General features: G+C 36.9%; 1 protein-coding gene across 1 annotated transcript in view; it reads left to right on the forward strand.

Moving 5' to 3' along the window:
- HOOK1 (hook microtubule tethering protein 1) overlaps window positions 1-17,872 on the forward strand; it is a 74,905-nt gene extending 57,033 nt beyond the window's left edge. The window contains exons 16-22 of the mRNA XM_007522721.3: window positions 2,628-2,721; window positions 4,921-4,955; window positions 5,741-5,823; window positions 6,849-6,949; window positions 7,528-7,629; window positions 12,117-12,185; window positions 14,255-17,872. Coding sequence (XP_007522783.1) covers window positions 2,628-2,721; window positions 4,921-4,955; window positions 5,741-5,823; window positions 6,849-6,949; window positions 7,528-7,629; window positions 12,117-12,185; window positions 14,255-14,425 — 655 coding nt within the window. The 3' untranslated portion in view covers window positions 14,426-17,872. The remainder of the gene's footprint in view (window positions 1-2,627; window positions 2,722-4,920; window positions 4,956-5,740; window positions 5,824-6,848; window positions 6,950-7,527; window positions 7,630-12,116; window positions 12,186-14,254) is intronic.
- Window positions 17,873-19,391: the final 1,519 nt, after the last annotated feature.

The raw sequence follows: 19,391 nt of genomic DNA on the forward strand, positions 1-19,391 counted from the left end.
TGAACATGGGCATTGACTGGTCGGTCCATACTCCCAGTCTGCCTCTCTCTTTCCCTAGTAGGGTGTGTCTGGGGAAGCGGAGCTCAAGGACACATTGGTGGGGTCTTCAGTCAAGGGAAGCCTGGCCGGCATCCTGATGACATCTGGAACCTGGTGACTGTAAAGAGAGTTAACATATGAAGCCAAACAAGTTGTTGAGCAATCATGGACCCAAAGCTTGGAATAGTGGAGAGGAAGTGTTAGGGGGATACTCACTGCAAACTCTAGTGTACTTCTGCTTTCAGGTATATATTTTGCAGTAGTTTACGGATACGTGTGAACATATGCTCTCTCTCACAGAAACTGGTGTATATCTAGGTTTTGGGACTTTGTTAGAAAGTGAACCACCTGAGATGGAATTAGAGTATACTATGAAAGGAAAGGTCTCACCAGAGTAATGAAGTTGAAGGGTTGTCATTCCACACGTGAAGTCTCTGGACACAGTCTGAAGTGAAGCATGTTGAGGTGCAATCATTGTGTTGCGGTGTAACTCTTAAGTTTAAGTTGATGCGGTTTTCAGGTTATGATGAAGATTACAAGGCATGTGTTGAAAGTAAATAGTGCACTTACCTGATGCCAGTGTGATGATAAAAAAGGGAAGCACAGGGTAGAACTTGGACTGGGTGAGATGTGCAAAGCAAAGCAAAGCAAAAGACTCTGGACTAGGAGGACATGGGGTGGGGGAGAGCACACCTTGTCTAAGACACAATGATAAAGACTCTTGGGTTGGTGGTGGGAGAGGCATGCAGACACCTGTCACAAGAGGGTGAGAAACTGTCTGGTAAATAATTATTTCCCAGAGAAAATGATTTGGATTAAAAAAAAATACAGTATGCATTGCAAATATTTCTCTAAATCTATTTACATTGTTTAAGGTAAACATAGATGTTTTAACTATTTTATTCTTCATTAGAAATTACTCTGTAGGTAGATAAAGGAAATAAAATAGGAAAAAATAGCATGTTCTGCTTTAAAAATTACTATATATAGAATACTGATACACCAGGCACTTTCTTTTTTCTCTTTTTTAAAATATTTATTTATTAATGAGAGGGATAGGAGGAGAGAGAAAAAGAACCAGATTATCACTCTGGTACATGTGCTGCCTTGGGATTGGACTCAGGACCTCATGCTTGAGAGTCCAACATTTTATCCACTGTGCTGCTTCCCGGACCACTACACCGGGCACTTTCTTAAGCACTTTTTTTTTTTCTTTATTAACTCAGGAAATTCTCACTGTAGCTCTGTGTAGTATTAACTGTGATATCTTTTCCCTTTACTTCACGATGCGATTATTTTTTATCCATAAGGAAACTGAGATACAAGAAAATGTTAAATAACGTGCCCAAAACTATATAGATAAAAAGTTCTGACTACACTTGAACTGTCTGCCATCCTACTTCTAAGTCTGCACTCTTGACCACTATGCTAACCTACCTCTTAATAGCTAACATACTTGCAATAAAGTATTTGTATTTATTTGACCAAACTTTATTGGAACTTAAGAACATTAGGAGTTTTAGGGGTATGTAAGTTTTTCAAGCTTATATATATAGTACTTATATATATAGTATAGTAAAGTTTTCCGAAGTGACCATTAAATAGTACTAACCTTTTATAGCTATCAGCACTAGAAATAACTGAGAATTATTATATGAAAATAATTGGGTTGTAGGAAAAGCCATGATGGATTTTCCTCTGTTTTTCTATGCAGCAGTGTGTCATGATTTTTTTTTTTTCAACTACATGGTAAACACAAGAATAATCACTGTACTATGTGATAACTACAACAATGATGCATTTTAAAGGACCAAGCTGTGCCATATATGAATAGAAAAAGTCAAACAGATGCAAACTCTACCTGGTAACTTCCAGTGGATTCATGGTACAGGCACTGAGCCTCATCAATAACCCTGGAGGCAAATAATAATAATAATAAATTTAAAAAAATAACCAGGAAGATTGGGCTAGTTGTCTAAATTTTATACTGATTATGATGCTTGCATAACAAAAGAATGTCTTTTTTAGAATTATTTTCTTTTAAGTACCTTACTATGGTGTACAGGTAGCTGTGGATAATTATCCTACATTTGTTACTACTATCAAAAGTATATATATATATATATATATATATATATATATATATATATTTTTTTTTTTTGCCTTCAGGGTTATTGCTGGGGCTCAGTGCCTGCACCATGAATCCACTGATCCTAGAGGCCATTTTTTCCCCTTTTTGTTACCCTTGTTGTGGTCATTATTGTTGTTGTTGATGTTGTTTGTTGTTGGATAGGACAAAGAGAAATCGAGAGAGGAGGGGAAGACCGAGGGGGGGGGGAGAAAGATAGACACCTGCAGACCTGCTTTACTGCCTGTGAAGTGACTCCCCTGCAAGTGGGGAGCCAGGGGTTCAAACTGGGATCCTTAAGCTGGTCCTTGTGCTTTGCGCCACGTGCGCTTAGCCCACTGCACTACCACCTGACCTCTCAAAAGTATATTCTGTGAATTAGTTGCATAAATTTATCTTGAGACCCTTAACTGCCTTGACTTTCAATACAAGTAAACACATATGATGCATTTTATAACAGGCTGAACAAAGAGCGCATCCGAGGACTACAACAGCAAATCGAGGACCTCCAGAAATCTCTACAGGAACAAGGTTCCAAATCTGAGGGAGAAAGTGTACGTAACTTAGAAACTATAATAAGTCTACTGCATATGGATTTTCTAATGGATGTAGAAATTACTCTTGCATTTGACTGTATCAACCTTATCATTGGGGGTATCCTTAAATACCGTATATATCTGCATAATAGATGCAGTGCTTTTTGCCAATTTGGAGCTTACTGATTGATGGAATGAATGAATTGTGAGCTGATTTCTCTCTATCCTGTTTCAGTTGCTATACCTAAGGTTTTTCATTCCTGATTGAGACTGTGTTACCTAACAATTGTTGAAGTCTTCACTGTTCTGTTGCCACTCTGTCTCCCCAGTGAGAATAATGAGCAGTTAGAATGGAGGAAATCGCTTTTTTGTTGTTCATTTGTTTTTATTTTCTTTTTTCGTTGCCATCAGAATTATTGCTGAGGCTTGAGCTTGCTGTTAGCATGATGAGTCCACTTGCTCCTGGTGGCCTTTTTGAAAAAAAAAAATTTTTTTTTTGTAAAGTCAGAGAAAAATTGAGAGGAAGGGATGCTAGAGAGGGAAGAGGAGAGAGAGGGAACTCATGAAACTTTCTCTCCCTCAGGTGGGAATTGGGGATTTGAACCTGGATCCTTGTGTATGATGACATGTGTGCCGTAGCGGGTGCACCACCATTTGACCAGAGCTGAGGAAATTTCTAAAAAGAAAAGAGCTAAGGAGATTTTTTTTTCCACAGGAACATTAAATAAGTGAATCATCCTGAACTCTCAAAAATAGAAACCTTAATCCAATCTTGGACACACCATTCCTTACTTCTCCTCACTTTGCCCACTGACTGAGGACCTTGCCATTTCTAATGCTATTTGATGGCAGATGTTATGAGGGCAGAGATGAGACTTAAAAGAGATGAAACCCAGCCTAAAATCTGAAATATACCTAGCTCTTCTTTTTTTTACAACTTGATATTTTTATGCAAGAAGGGAAATGAAGTAATAATTGAGGGAGGGATGTAATTAATGTAAAACAACAGATGGGATTAGATGTCTGTTGGATTTGGATTAGATATAATTTAGGAGATGATCATACCTGCTTTGATGGGGGAGAAAAATGGATAATAAGCAAAGAAATGAAGAGGAACATTGAAAGGGTCAAGTTTCCTTTCCGTCTTTTATATGCTTTATGTGATTTTCTCTTTTTTCCCCGGGGGCTTGGAAAATAGAATTCGTCTCATGCATGGCGGCATCTCATATGTGCATATATACGGTATTGTAACCTCTCTCATACAAATACTTCCTAAGTTACATACAAATATTTCCTAAGTCATATTAGGGAATATATCTGTAGTGGGATCTATTGGCGGGGGGGACACAAACACACTTTGGGTTGCATTACTTTTTAAAGATTTTAAGTTTATCTTCTAAAAAAAAAGATAATGGTATCCAGATCATCCATTTTTATTCTTTATTTACTATGATGGTGATATCCCAAATGATACAGAGCCACTGTTGCAATATAAATGTTTCCCAAAGAGGAAATTTTGTATTAAATGTCACTTCCTAAGAGCATTCGCTTTGTTTAGTTTAAAATGTTTGCACTAATAATGAAGTTTGTTGTGAATATAGTAACTCTTAATCATTAAAGGCATAAACACTTAAAACTTGCATTATGAATGAATTATTTATTAAGTACTTTTTTGGCACAGTGTATCACTTTCAGCTTGTCTTACTATTTTTAAAGTATATTATTTACCTTTACTACTTTTTCCTTTTTTATTGTATGAGAAATATTTAAAAAAAAATTCTAGAATGGTTATTTTCTACTTCCCTATCCTATCCCCTTTAAGTAAATATGTCCTAAACTTTTTTATTACAAGTATGTTATATGGTAGAAAATTCATATTTGGAGCTGGGGAGATAGCATATGGATATGTAAAAAAAAAAAAAAAAAAAAAAACTCTCCTTCCTGAGTTTCTGAGGCCCCCAGTTTCAATCTCTAGCACCACCATAAGCCAGAGCTGAGCAGTGCTCTAGTGTGTCTGTCAGTTTGTATCTCTTTCTCTCTCTCTGCCCCCACCCCACCTACTCTGTATCTTTTATTAAAGCAAATAAACAAAATAATTAAAGTGTTTGTAATTTTAAACAGTGTATCTTCAAACGGAAGTAAAAAATAGTTTGATGTCTGGAAAATGTCACTTTGTCACTATAGTTTGCTTATAGCAACTTTCTTAAATTTTTATAGTCCAGCAAACTAAAACAGAAGTTGGAAGCTCATCTGTAAGTAAAGCTGAACTTCATTTCAAGTATGTGGGGGGAGGGTTTTTAGAAGTGCTTCTAAAGTTAACATGTTTTCTGAATGTATTTCTAAAAGCAAATGCTATTAATGCTTGTTGATTGGTCACGGCCACCAGAAAATAAAATGGAAGGCATGCTAAAAATTCAGTTTCTTTGCTAGTTGATTCCAAATTCTTACATTTTTCATTTACCAAAATAATTTGAAAATTTAGCAAAACAGTGATCCTAACTGAATTATATAAGATATGGGATATTTAACCTGTATGATACCTTAGCTTTCTTAGGCAGCAAGTGTGACAACTGGGGTAGGGTGGGAGGGGACCAGGGAAGCAGTTGGGGGGAGGGGACTGTGGTAGAGTGGAGGTGGTAGTGACATTTTTGACACCTACCATTTGCCAACCTGTTCAAATTCTCAAAACAACTTTATAAAATTTGTCAGGATTGCCCAGTAGGTGGCGCAGTGGATAAAACATTGGACTTTCAAGCATAGGACCCTGAGTTCAATCCCCAATGTTACGTTGCCAGAGTCATTCTTTGATATTTTCTTTCCCATTCCCCCCTCTTTCTCATTAGCAACAAAACCAGTTTAAATTAAAAATAAATAAGTGAAATGAAATTTGGCTGGCAGTATTCCCATTTCACAGCTTAGAAATCTAAGAATTAGAAGTGACTTACCCACAGTCTACTGATAGTGTGTGGCAGAAACTAGTTTTCATTCAGAGGTATTTTTTTTTACTTCAAAGTTCCATTCTTTTTCAATTATTTAGGGAAAAATTAACCGAGGTCCATGAAGAATTACAAAAGAAGCAAGAACTTATTGAAGATCTTCAGCCAGATGTAAACCAGAACGGTAAGGAAGTGTACAAGTCTGTATCCGATATAGCTAAGTGCTTACCTCTTTTATTAAGAAATGAAAAAACACCTGTCATTAATAATAAATAGATTTCATGTGTTGTAAATAACCATGGCAGCTTTCACTGATTATTTGTTAATAAATAATAATAAAAATAACAACATAATGAAAATTATTTTAAAGTAAAATATCTTGAAAATATCTCAGAAATTGGGAGTCGGGTGGTGGTAGCACAGTGGGTTAAGCGCACATGGTGCAAAGCACAAGGACCAGCTTTAGGATTCTAGTTCAAGTCCCACCTGCAGGGGAGTCGCTTCACACACAGTGAAGCAGGTCTGCAGGTGTCTATCTTCCTCTCCCCCCCTCTGTCTTCCCCTCCTCTCTCCCTACCTGCAGGGGAGTTGCTTCACAGGCGGTGAAGCAGGTCTGCAAGTGTCTGTCTTTCTCTCCCCCTCTGTCTTCCTCTCCTCCCTCCATTTATCTCTGTCCTATCTAACAAAAGCATCAACAACATCAATAATGATGACTAAAACAACACTGAGAAACAAGGTCAACAAAAGGGAAAATAAATAAATATAAAAAAATCTAATTAACTGATATATATGACCATCAAACTAAAACGTAATAGAACTAGTGCTGTGAAGATATAAATATTTTTAATTAAAGTATTCTACATTTTAAAATCAAACTTAAAAAAAACTTTAAGCATATGCAGAAAGTGTTTAAGTTCTCTGGAAAATATGTATTTACATTTTCTTACGTATGTGGTGCTTTCTCATTGAGATACTTGATGTAAAGGTAAAATTAAGCTATTAAACCTTTTAAGGAAAAGGAAAGATCAGCAATATATTAGTTGCAGTTCAAAAGCTTTTAGGTCAGAATGCATTACAAAGAATAACATTTTCTTTTAAGTTCTCTTCAATTATTTTTAAAAATGACCCAAGACTAACATAACTCGTTTATAAATAAAACATTTAAAATAGGTAGTAATAGGTCATGTTTCATTTTATTTTCAATGACAGTACAAAAGATCAATGAACTTGAAGCTGCTCTTCAGAAGAAAGATGAAGACATGAAAGCAATGGAGGAAAGATACAAAATGTACTTAGAGAAAGCAAGAAATGTGAGTTCCCCTTTTTTACTTTTTCAGAGTTGAAAAGGAATATTACAAGGCGTCAGTGCTCAAAGTTTGATGTGACTAAATGTAATTAGTTCTGAATACTAAGTTTTGCAGAAGGAACATTTGATATGGGGTGAAGATTTCATTTTTATACTAAATGTCTTTAATTTAAACTATTTAATAAAACAGAAATTGAAAGTGAGGGGAGATAGTATGGGGTGGAGAGAGCAAACAAAACAGAGAGAGAGAGAGAAAGGGAACTACAGCACTGTATCACTACTTATTAAGCTTTCCCCTTCAGGGTGAGGACTGAGGGATTGAACCTAGGTCCTTATGCATGGTAATACATGCTCTTAACTAGGTGTGCTACCACCTCGCCCCTATACTAAATGTTATATCCTCTCATGTGCAAAATAATTTATTTTTGCTATACAAATTAGATTGTAAAGTAGTCTCTACTTATACTACTTAGTCTATACTTAGCTCCACATTTCTTCTGGATAATTTCCTACTTATGCAGATTTCATAGACTGTTCTTATATTTCAATTTTGATAATATCAACATATTTTCCTTTAAATAGGTAATAAAGACTTTAGACCCCAAACTAAATCCAGCATCAGCTGAAATAATGCTACTTAGAAAGCAGTTGGCTGAAAAAGAAAGAAGAATTGAGATTCTGGAGGTAAAATTCTCTTACTTATGCATCTTAATTTTCCTGGATAATTCTGGAAATTTACATGTCATGTTTGCAGTTAGTGATGAAGATCCACACAGAATTGGAAGTGTCCGTTTTAGCATCCAGATGTTATGCAAAGTCTAACCAGTCCATGTGCTTGTTCGCTGTACAGCTTAGTATAATTATATTGCATTGGATTTGCGTTATCATAAATCATGTGGTTATCCCTTAGTTTCTGATACTTTTGCTATAATACATCTTTCAAAAGTATGCATATGGGAATTTATTCAGAAAAAGTAGAAGAAATCAAATGTACATCGTAACAAAAGGATCTGTACTCCATTAACTAAATTGTCACTCTCTTAAACCTAAACAAATTTATGAGAAGGTTATTTCAGGGAAACCTTGAAATGGAATATTGGTTATTAATCACTCAAAGCTATGGTATTATTTTGATATACCCTCATTAATTTTTTTGATATTTTATTTTTCTTATAATAGTTTTTTGGCATCCCTGATTTACAAGTCTGTAAATATTTTAGAAGTATAATTTTTCGTCTCCTCAAAACTATATTACCATCCCAAAGAGCCTTCCACCAAAGTGCATTGTATCACCCTTGGAGCACCCCATCCTCTTTGTTACTTGCAGTTCTGTTTTCTGAACCCATAATTTTCATTGTGCTTTGCTTGTTCTCATTGCTTTTGTTTATAAGCTCCTTATGGGTAAAGTAATTCTATAATTTCATTTTGTAGAAGTCTTTTTTAATATTCCTTGTAGGTCTGGTTTAATGGTGTCTGAAAAGTACTCTGTCCCTCCTTTAAACTTCATTGATAACCTAGCAGACAGAATAAAGTATTCTTCAGAAATCTTTTTCATTCAAAACTTTGGATATATTTTTCAAGTCCTTTATAGCCTTGGAGTTTCTGTTTCAGAAACAGGTGAGATTCCTCTTACATATAACTCCATACTTTTCTCTAGCAGCTTTTAAAATAGTCTTTTTTGTCTTTGATCTTTGTCTTTGTAAGTGTTATGTGCTTAAGTGAACTTAGGTTTGGATTCATTTTTCTTGCAACTCTGCAAGCTTCCTGGACCTGGGAACCTCTCCCATTCTTTAACTTGGCAGAAATTACCATTATATCTTCAAGCATGACTTCTGCCCCTTTCTTTTTTCTCTTGCTGTACCCCTGTCATGTGCATATTGTTCCTCTTGATGCTGCCCCATAACTTTCTAATACTATCTTCATTTTTTGTAGGTTATTTTTTTGTTTTATATAGTAGTGAGGGGTCGGGTGGATTTCTCTACCTTAGCTTCCTACCCCCTCTTTCTTTATTTTTAATTTTTTTCTTATGATTGTTATTTATTTATTGGATAGAGACAGTCAAAAATTGAGAGGGGAGGGGAAGACAGAGAGGGAGAGAGATAGAGAGATACCTGCAGCCCTGCTTCACCACTCATGAAGCATTCCCCCTGCAGGTGAGGACCAGGGGGCTTGAACCTGGGACCTTGCGCACTGTAACAAGTGCGCTCAACCAGGTGTGCCACTGCCCCCTCCCATCTCCTCTTTCAACCTTTGGACTTAAGTCTTCTTGTAAGAGTTTCCTTCTCCTATGATTTTTAATTTAATAACTCCATTCATCATTCCTCAGATCACTGTTGTGAATTTTTCTATAGTTTCTCTCATCATTTCTCTGAACTTATTGGAGTCTTCCTTTATAAATCCTCTGAATTCAGTGAGCATGCTTAGAACTATTGGCTCTGAAGTATTCATTGGCAGCTCTGTTGAATTTGGGACTTTCATCAGGCTCCTGTCTTGGTCCATCATTGCAGATAATTTCCTCTGGTTATTTGCTTTGCAGTTTATGGGTTTTGTTTCTTTTTCTTCTGGGCAGATTGACCAGAGGAGGTGGGTGTGGGCTGGATGAATGACAGTGGCAGGAGCCCGATGACCTGGCCAGATGGGTAGTGGTGCTAAAAGCCAAGTAGGGCAGATTGTTGTCACAGCTAGAATCAGGTCATGTGTTGTGAACCTGAGAGGAAAAGGGATCTGTACCTTCTTTGTCACCTGTTTTTGTTTTCCTTCTTTTGTTGTTAATAATCTATCTGAACTCCAAGGTCATTTCTATGCTGGTTTTTCTATCTGAGCTGTAGTTTGTGCTGCTGGTGGGCAAAGGGACCTGCTAGTCTGCAGCCATGTTGGCCAGAAGTTCCCCATTCTTATCTATTGATTCTCTGTTTAAAGTTTATTATTATTATTATTATTTACTTATAAAAAGGAAACACTGACTAAACCATAGGATAAGAGGGGTACAACTCCACACAATTCCCAACACCAGATCTCTATATCCCATCCCCTCCCCTGATAGCTTTCCTATTCTTTATCCCTCTGGGAGTATGGACCCAGGGTCATTGTGGGATGCAGAAGGTGGAAGGTCTGGCTTCTGTAATTGCTTCCCCACTGAACATGGGCGTTGACAGGTCAATCCATACTCCCAGTCTGCCTCTCTCTTTCCATAGTGGGGAAGGGCTCTGGGGAAGCAGAGCTCCAGGACACATTGGTGGGGTTGTGTGTCCAGGAAAGTCTGGTCCAGCATTATGCTAGCATCTGGAACCTGGTGGCTGAAAAGAGAGTTAACATACAAAGCCAAACAAGATGTTGAATAAACATGAACCTAAAGGCTGGAATAGTGCAGATGCAGAGATGGGCCTATCTATTTTGTAGATAGCTAGTAGGCATATTTTAGTTATATTCCAAAGGGCCTGTGGCTATACTAGTTTTTTTTTTCTTTTTCTTTTTTCCCCTGAGCCTGAAATCTGATATACAGGTGGATCCAAGTTATTGTCTGGGGAGATGATGTCATGGCTGGAAAATGGACCAGAAAGCTGGGTCAGGGAAGGGAGTAGCTCCCTAATATGGGAAAGGGGTATAAATATGGTTGACCGTAAACACCATTAATTTGATGTAATCTGGGGCCCATATTCAGCTTAGGAGCCTATGTGACCTCTGCATCCCTGTACATCTGAGCTCACATTCTGTGGTCATGAGTTGGTACATTCCAAGCGGCCCCAATATTGACCCATCTTCCTCAGGTGTAGCATAGAGTTTGTTGTCCAACCTCCCTTCAGTTGATGGAACACTCTCTACCATTGTTGATCCAAGTTGAGGGCAAGGTGCTATGGGGACCCACAAAGAAGTCTTTGTGTTGTTCCTGATAGAAATGACCGGTAACAATGGAGAGAGGGATTTATTTGAGATCAAGGCCCATCATGTCTGTGTGGGAATCTTTGGACTCTCTGATTAGGGCCCCAGCTGATAGGGTGGCCTGATAGTGACTAAAGAGTCATCATTAAAGTATGCCAGTCTCTTGCTCTTATTCAGCTTTTGCAGTCCTTGCTTTGCTAAGGTTATCTTTGGAGTGAGTGAGGGAAATGTAAAAGAAGTAGGTGAAGAGGGTATCTAAGTCTAAGTAGACACTGTTTCATTATGAACTTTATACTGACTCACTACTCACTATTGTATATTTTTGCTTTCAGGTATATATGTGCCCTAGTTTATGGATACATGTGAACATATGCTCTATCTCACGGGACCTGATCTATAATCTAGGTTTTGGGACTTTGTTAGGAAGTGAGCCTCCTGGAATGGAATTAGAGAATACTATGAAAGGAAAGGTCTCACCTGAGTGATGAGGGTGAAGGGTTGACATTCCATGCCTGACATCTCTGGACACAGAAGCATGCTGTGGTGGTACTCATTGCATTGATTAGGTTGGGATTGGCAGATGCAGTATCATTCGGTATAAATTGAGAAAAGCATGTAGGAAAGTGAGCCCCACCCTAGAGGTACAAAGACTGGTGAAAATATAGGCTCTGTAGAGGAAGTGGGAGGTTCCTGCTGTCTTCGGGTTTAAGAAGACAATAGATAGTTGTTGCTGTAATCACATTATTTGGCAATTGGGTTAACTTTGAAAAATCCCTTTGTTAGGATTTGGTGTATCATACACAACATGACCATAATTGATGTCCTTTGACATTATTTGTATATAGCTGTGCCACCAGTTGCTTCTGTTCTCCCTGCTCTAAGCTTTTAAGAGAGTCAACCTATCAAAGACTGAGCCTATGTATTAAAAAGACTCAGTCTGTGCTTTAAAAAGTTTGAGACATTCAATTTTTCCCGTCTCATATTAATTAGTGATTCATATGACTACAAATTAATAGGAGTGTACATAAACGCCATCCTCACCACCAAAAGACTGTGTCCCATTCCATCCTCCCTCCACCCCCCCCCCCTCAACCATCACCCTCACCCTCAACCCAGGGTTTTTACTTTGGTGCCCTACTCCAAATTTAGTCAAATCCTGTTCTTAGTTTCCCTTGCTGTTTAAAGTTATTTCTGCCTGTTGATTCTATCTTTTATGAGTTGGAGAAGCATGTCAGTATGTAATTGTATTTCCTTATGTTTTGTAATTGGGCACATTCTACTTTTTTTTCCAGAGTGAATGTAAAGTAGCAAAATTCCGTGATTATGAAGAAAAACTCATTGTTTCTGCCTGGTATAATAAGGTGAGTTGAGACGGAGTCAATGTGAGGTTATTTTTCTTCTCTCTCTTTTATCAAGGATTAGAATTTAAAAAAAAATATTTATTTTATTTATTTATTCCCTTTTGTTGCCCTTGTTGTTTTTTTATTGTTGTAGTTATTATTGTTGTCGTTGTTGGATAGGACAGAGAGAAATGGAGAGAGGAGGGGAAGACAGAGAGGAGGAGAGAAAGACAGACACCTGCAGACATGCTTCACCGCCTGTGAAGCAACTCCCCTGCAGGTGGGGAGCCGGGGTTCGAACCGGGATCCTTATGCCGGTCCTTGTGCTTTGCGCCACCTGCGCTTAACCCACTGTGCTACAGCCCGACTCCCCAATGATTAGAATTTTTAAGAACAGTTCCCATAAAAGATTTTGACCAGAGTTGACAAAAATGGGTGAATTTTTTGTACTACAAATAAGTAAATAATGTGTTTACATAGGTAACTGAATAAAATTTACCATGGCTGTATTTTTCATATTTTTATAATACTAATGTTTAATATTGGTCATAAGCCAAATTGAATGTATATTTTAATTGACTGTTTCCAGTTTAATATTTTTTAAATCAGTAAATTGATTTTGTGATTTTTTTTTTCTTAGTCAGTGCACACAAAGCACAACTTAAGGATCCATAAATACCTTTTAGGTTGGGCAAAAATATGCAACTTGAGCTCTTTAAAGGGTTTTTATAGAAATATGAATATGTAATGTACAATTAAGTGCCTTTAGTACTTACCATTTTACATTCCTTAAAGCCACTGTATCTTTTCATGCTTTTGTAATTTAGGGAATACTCTTCAACAATTGTCTACCTATCTTAATAAGGAGAAAATAACATGAAATAATTTCAAATTTATTTTATTTTGTCATCTTTAATATCAGTAGAATATTTCCCAGAGTGCCATTCAGTAGTGGGCATGTTTCCTGTGCTGGGGAGAGAGGGGGGTGTTTGTCTTTTTTTTGTAGTTACTGGAGCTCATCATTATGGGTCAGTATTTTCTGATAAAAATGAGAGAGTTGGGTGGTAGGTTAAGTGCACGTGGCACAAAGTGCAAGGACTGGTGTAAGGACCCCGGTTCAAACCCCTGGCTGCCCACCTGCAGGGGAGTCGCTTCACAGGCGGTGAAGCAGGTCTGCGGGTGTCTTTCTTTCTCTCCCCCTCTCTGTCTTCCCCTCCTCTCCATTTCTCTCTATCCTGTCTAACAATGATGGCATCAGTAACAACAATAATAATAACTAAAACAACAAGGGCAACAAAAGGGAAAATAAATAATTTTTTTTAAAAAATGAGAGACACAGAGGGAGAGAGAGAGAAAGAAAGACCATAGCTCTGAAACTTCCACACTGTTATGATAGCTAGGCTTCCTTTGGCTTATTCTGACCAGCTAGAATAGATACAAATGTAGCCTTTTTTTTTTAACTTTAACTATCTTTATTATGAGAAACTTAAACAGCTTATAGACTCTGTGTGAAGCCTGAGCTTCATCAAATAGAACTAGTTCTTCCTCAGAAATTATTTATTCTATCATGCCACCATTGTCTTTGTAATCCTCTTTCCTTCTCTGTATGTTTGAGATATCTGGCCTAGTTTAGCTAGGTCTTGAACTAAATTATTTATAAGCTATTCCTTCCCTCATGATCTGCTCATCCTAGTTAAGACATGTTCCTTTATAACACAAATCTTGAGAGAAGGATATATGCATTCATTTTTTCAATCCATATTTTTTTATCATTTGCTAATGACCACATGTTATTCCAATGGTTAGTGATAGGTGTAAGAATTTTGGCCATGCTTGCAAAGAGTGTTAAAGAATAGGGAAGCTTCCAGTGGAGGGGATGGGATATAGAACTCTGGTGGTGGGGACTGTATGAAATTGTACGCCTCTTACCTTAAATTCTTGTTAATCATTATTAAATCGCTAATTTTAAAAAGGTGAAGATAATGCCAGCATTATAGGTTATTTTTAAGGATTAAATCACTTTGTATATTGGAAAAGTACTTTGCAGATTCTAAATATATATATATTTATGGTCACTTCTTTTTATTCAGAGTCTAGCATTCCAGAAACTAGGGATGGAATCCAGACTTGTGAGCGGCAGTGGTACTTGCAAAGACACTGGGGCATGTACTCCTGCACGGTCCTTCTTGGCACAACAACGACACATCACCAACACGAGAAGAAATCTCTCCGTTAAGGTTCCTGCTACAACGTCTGATTAAACTGCAGAGGAAAACATAAACAGAAGTGCCCTTACAAGATTTTGTATCTTTCAACTACCAGAAAAAGAAGCTTATGATGCTGGATGTCAGCTATCTTAAAATCAAAATGCAGAAAATTGATCATGCCAGCTAACTTTAAAAACAAAATACAGATCTAGCTATTTCTCTGAGGGAGTACATGTGAGTAATTTGAAGACTTAATTATGTATGCATCTCAATCAGTTGTCTTTTGACAGTATTATTTCAAATTGATTTTGCACATTTCACTTTAATGTTTTTAGTCCTATTAGTCAATTAATTAATTTGTAATGTGTAGCTTTAAAAGACATCAGTGTTGATTTTTATTGGTTTTGGCCCACATGAAAATAGCCTTGTAATGACCAGCAAGATAACCTGTGAGAGCAACAGCTTGCATGCCTGAGACTACAGGCTGCACCTTCAGTCCCTTGCTTCACCTCATGCCAGGGCTAAGCAGTGTTCTGGCTCTCTCTCTCTCTCTCTCTCTCTCTCTCTCTAGTTATTTCACTCATGGTAAATCTTTTAAAAAAAGAAAATTATTGAGAAAGTACATGGAAATTTTTTAAAGAGTTCTATTTTTTTACTTCTAATTATAGTCTTTTCCCTTCCAATTCTGTTCTTAAAGTGAATCTATTTTATCATGAAATTAAAGATATAGCATTTGAAGGAGTATACTGTTGAAATGTTTTTGTCTTGGTATAAGTGATTGGTAATTCTGCATATTCAAAAGCTTTCAGATACACATACACTTCGTATATGTTTTCAGATACACACACACACACGTAAACAAGAAATGTATTCTGTAATATAGTTGAAATGGTAAGGGTATGGAAGTAAACTGGCAGTTCCAAGAGATAATTGAGAATAGAAAGGCAGCTAAAAATATACTTTGTGTGGATACACACAAAGTCCGCATATTTACAAATATAACTAATGAAGGCTATAACTGTCATTGCCTTGAAGCATAACTTGCCAGGACTTATACATGGGGGAGAAAAAAAAAGATACTATAATTGTTTGTTTCTTCACTGAAAAGATAGTCCAGGCAATAAAATATTTTTGAATAAGTTTGCTTTATTTACTAAATAAGAAACCTGTTTTGGGTTGAGTTTAATGATTCAGTTCATTTGTACCCTAAGCTCTTCTATTCAAAGGTGTTACTTCTAGTTTTGGAATTTTTATTTTAAGATTCACATTTTTAAATTTTAATTTTTTAGAGATATTTCTTTCCAGTATTGAAGCCATAAGACATACAAAGTAATTTAAGTTAAATTAAGAAAAACTAAAAATCCAGTTTAGTAGAAAAGTCAGACACATTCCACATGCTTAGTGTCCACATGTGACTAGTGGCTGTAACGTCAGAACAGGGCAGACATAAAGTATTTTCATGTTTACAAAGTCTGATTGGCTAACCCCTTAGTAATTCTAACTTGAAAATACTTTTTGATTTTAGGACAAAAAATTTAAAAACAGAAAAACATTAGGACTATTTCAGATGTAGAAAGGAACTGAGTTCTAACTATCATCTTGCCTTAGCTTTTAGTTGGATACTTTATGTTATAATGTTCACAGTTCGCACCTCTCAGCACCAGTTTGGACCAGGGACCAGCAACTTTCTGTAAAGGGGTAGACAGTAATTCACTTAGTAAATAATTTAGGTTTTGTGGACTAGAAAAATCTGGCTCAGGTACTTGACTTTGCCATAAGTCATATTACAGCAGCAGTGCATAAGATGTGAACAAATTGAATATGTATTTCAATCAAACTTTACCTTGAAAACAGGGAGATTTGAATACAGGCTGTAGAACTCTGATCTAGAATTTATACGTTAGCTTTCTTTGCAAAGTATTGGTCTACTTTCAGTATTACTCATCTAGAATTCCTGGTTTGTACATTTTCTAACAGTTAAAATTCTTAGTAACTGAAAATAGAAGGATTTCATGCTCTGTTGTGGTCTAGGAAGCATCTGTCGGGATATTTTGTTTATCAGGATTATTTTTGTCAACTGCCTCTTAGATTTCGATGTTTTTTTCTTTTTTTCAGTGCAGTTACTGTTGGTTTGCACTTTCATATAGCCTTATAGTCTCTACATATGACTTATTCCTTGAAAATATTTTTGCATGCTGATTAGAATTTTCTATTATGGCATTTTTGGTATATTTTTGGTAAATGTAAGACATATGCTCCTTTGCTGTTACTACCAGCTCATAATTGGAATTTCACAAGTCTTTAAGCTCCTTTTTAATAGAATTTATTGTAAAAAAAAAAAAACATCAATTTCAATAAATTAGTATTTTCACAGTTCAGTTGCTCATAATCATTATTATAATACTTGGAATTTCTAACTCATGCAATTTATGAATAAATACTAAGTCTAGACTCTTACAAGGGAAAGAGAAAATTTTGTGATTTGTCACTTTTCTAGTTGATAAGTAGAAGTTGAAATGCTTGATATATAAGTATTTATACAAAGCAAATTTCAAATTCTATGATTATAATTAACATGCGCAATTCAGGAACTGATCAGAAGTGAGATTTATGCCCACATCTGGTTAACGTAGTGAGAGTGACACCCTGTGGGTGGTAAAGCATTATATATACTCATTATGAGCCATGATTTATACAGGTCTATGCTGTGAGACTTGAGCACACCTACCATGGGAGAGAGAGATTCAGCATTTTCTTATGTGATAGGAAATTGAATGTTCCAGTGTAATAAAGTAAATCTACAGATCATTCTGGAAATCATTTTTTAATTTTCAGCATTTTCTCTAAATGAATACTTCTCTCCCTATAATAAACTTTCTTAAAATGTGTATATACATATGACAATCATGTTTGTCCTGTGGTTAACTTAATGTTTTTCAGAAATATCTGAAGTTTATTCTATTTTTTTGTTTCCCAGTGATTAGTCCTGTAGAACTAATGATTTACTAATGGATTAAGAACTAATGGATGTTTTCTCTAGAAAGATCAAACTGCGTATCTCTCATTAAGATACCTTGTGATAACTGGAACATTCATTCGATTATTCTGCTTCTACATCTATTCCCGTTTCTGTGTATTTGCACATCTGACTTGAAGCGATTCTTAGTCCATAGTACTCTCTGTGTTGGGTTCTCTATATGTGAACCTGGAAACATTCACTTGTAAAAAGTTATGTATGAAATTGTATGCATACATGCTATTATGAACCTATGTTTGTGAAGAAGCTTAGACATTTTCTGAAACAAATCGTAAAAGTAAATAGTGTGTGGCTATCTCTATTTTCTATGGCACAGACTCACAGGAGAAATAGAAGCAATATTCCATTTATTTTTGTAAGTATTTAGGATATTATTATTTTGATTGTTCAATAAAAGTGTAATAGTTGTGACATGTTTTGAATTAAATAAACTTTCTGATTTTGTGTCTAGTCATGATAATGAATTTTTAGTGGTTACTGTGTATAGTTTTATTCACTGCTTTAAATGGAGGACTTAGGGCAGGGGTAGATAGCATAATGGTTATGCAAACAGACTGTTATGCCTGAGGCTTCGAAGCTAAGTCCCAGATTCAATCCCTTGCACCACCGTAAACCAGAGCTGATCAGTGCTCTGGTAAAAAAAACAAACAACAACAACAAAAATTACTTTAGTTTGGGAGTCAGGAGGTAGCGCAGCGGGTTAAGCACACGTGGCGCGAAGCACTAGGACCGGCCTAAGGATCCTGGTTCGAGCCCCTGGCTCCCCACCTGCAGGGGAATTCCTTCACAGACAGTAAAGGAGGTCTGCAGGTGTCTATCTTTCTCCCCCCCTCTCTGTCTTCCCCTCCTCTCTCCATTTCTCTCTGTCCTATCTAACAACAATAACTACAACAATAAAAAACAAGGGCAACAAAAGGGAAAATAAATAAATATTTTTTTAAAAATAAATAAATAAATGGAGGACTTAGCCTCCATTAGGACTGTATGGGAGGAAGCTTTGGTGCTATAGTGTTTTTCTCTCTCTCTCTCTCTTTCTCTCTCTCCCTCCCCCTTCCTCTCTCCCCCTCCCCCTCTCCCTTTCCTTATCCTCCCTCCCTCTAGCACTCACTTTCTCTCCCCCTCTCTCCCTGAAAAAGTCAAAAAGTCAGCCTAGAGTGAAGTGCAGATGATGACCAGGAGAAAAAAGGAAGGAGTTAAATGACACAGATCTGAAATAAAGTTCATGATGTTGGCATTTCTGGCTTCTGTCCATAGTCTGTAAAAACCCATGACTTAATCTATGCTAGATTAAAAAAAAATGTTTTGTTAAAAGTAGAAAATTGACACTGCTCAATGCTTCAGTGGAGAAACTCCAGTCTCAAATCCATCTCTTCTCTGGTGTCTTTATAACCCCCTTTTAAAGGTTTTTAGGTCTCAACTAAGTTCTCAGGCAGCTGGACTTTGGAGTTGGACTTACCCATTTCTCGGTCTGTAGGCTGTGGAGAGACAGAAGGGAGGGATTTGGATTCTTTTTTTTTTTTAATTTATTTTTAAAAAGGGGACATTAACAAAACCATAGGATAAATGGGGTACAAATCCACACAATTCCCAACACCAGATCTCTGTATCCCATCCCCTCCCCTGGTAGCTTTTCTATACTTTAACCCTCTGGGAGCATGGACCCAAGGTCATTGTGGGATGCAGCAGGTGGAAGGTCTGACTTCTGTAATTGCTTCCCCACTGAACATGGGCATTGACTGGTTAATCCATACTCCCAGTCTGCCTCTCTCTTTCCCTAGTAGGGTGGGGCTCTGGGGAAGCAGGGCTTCAGGACACATTGGTGGGGTCCTCAGTCCAGGAAAGTCTGGTTGGCATCATGCTGGCATCTGGAACCTAGTGGCTGAAAAGAGAGTTAATGTACAAAGCCAAATAAATTGTTGAACAATCATGGAACTAAAGGCTGGAATAGTGCAGATGAAGTGTTGGGGGGTACTCACTGCAGAC

Source organism: Erinaceus europaeus, chromosome 13 (genome assembly GCF_950295315.1).
Source record: "Erinaceus europaeus chromosome 13, mEriEur2.1, whole genome shotgun sequence".
NCBI classification, from domain to species: domain Eukaryota; kingdom Metazoa; phylum Chordata; class Mammalia; order Eulipotyphla; family Erinaceidae; genus Erinaceus; species Erinaceus europaeus.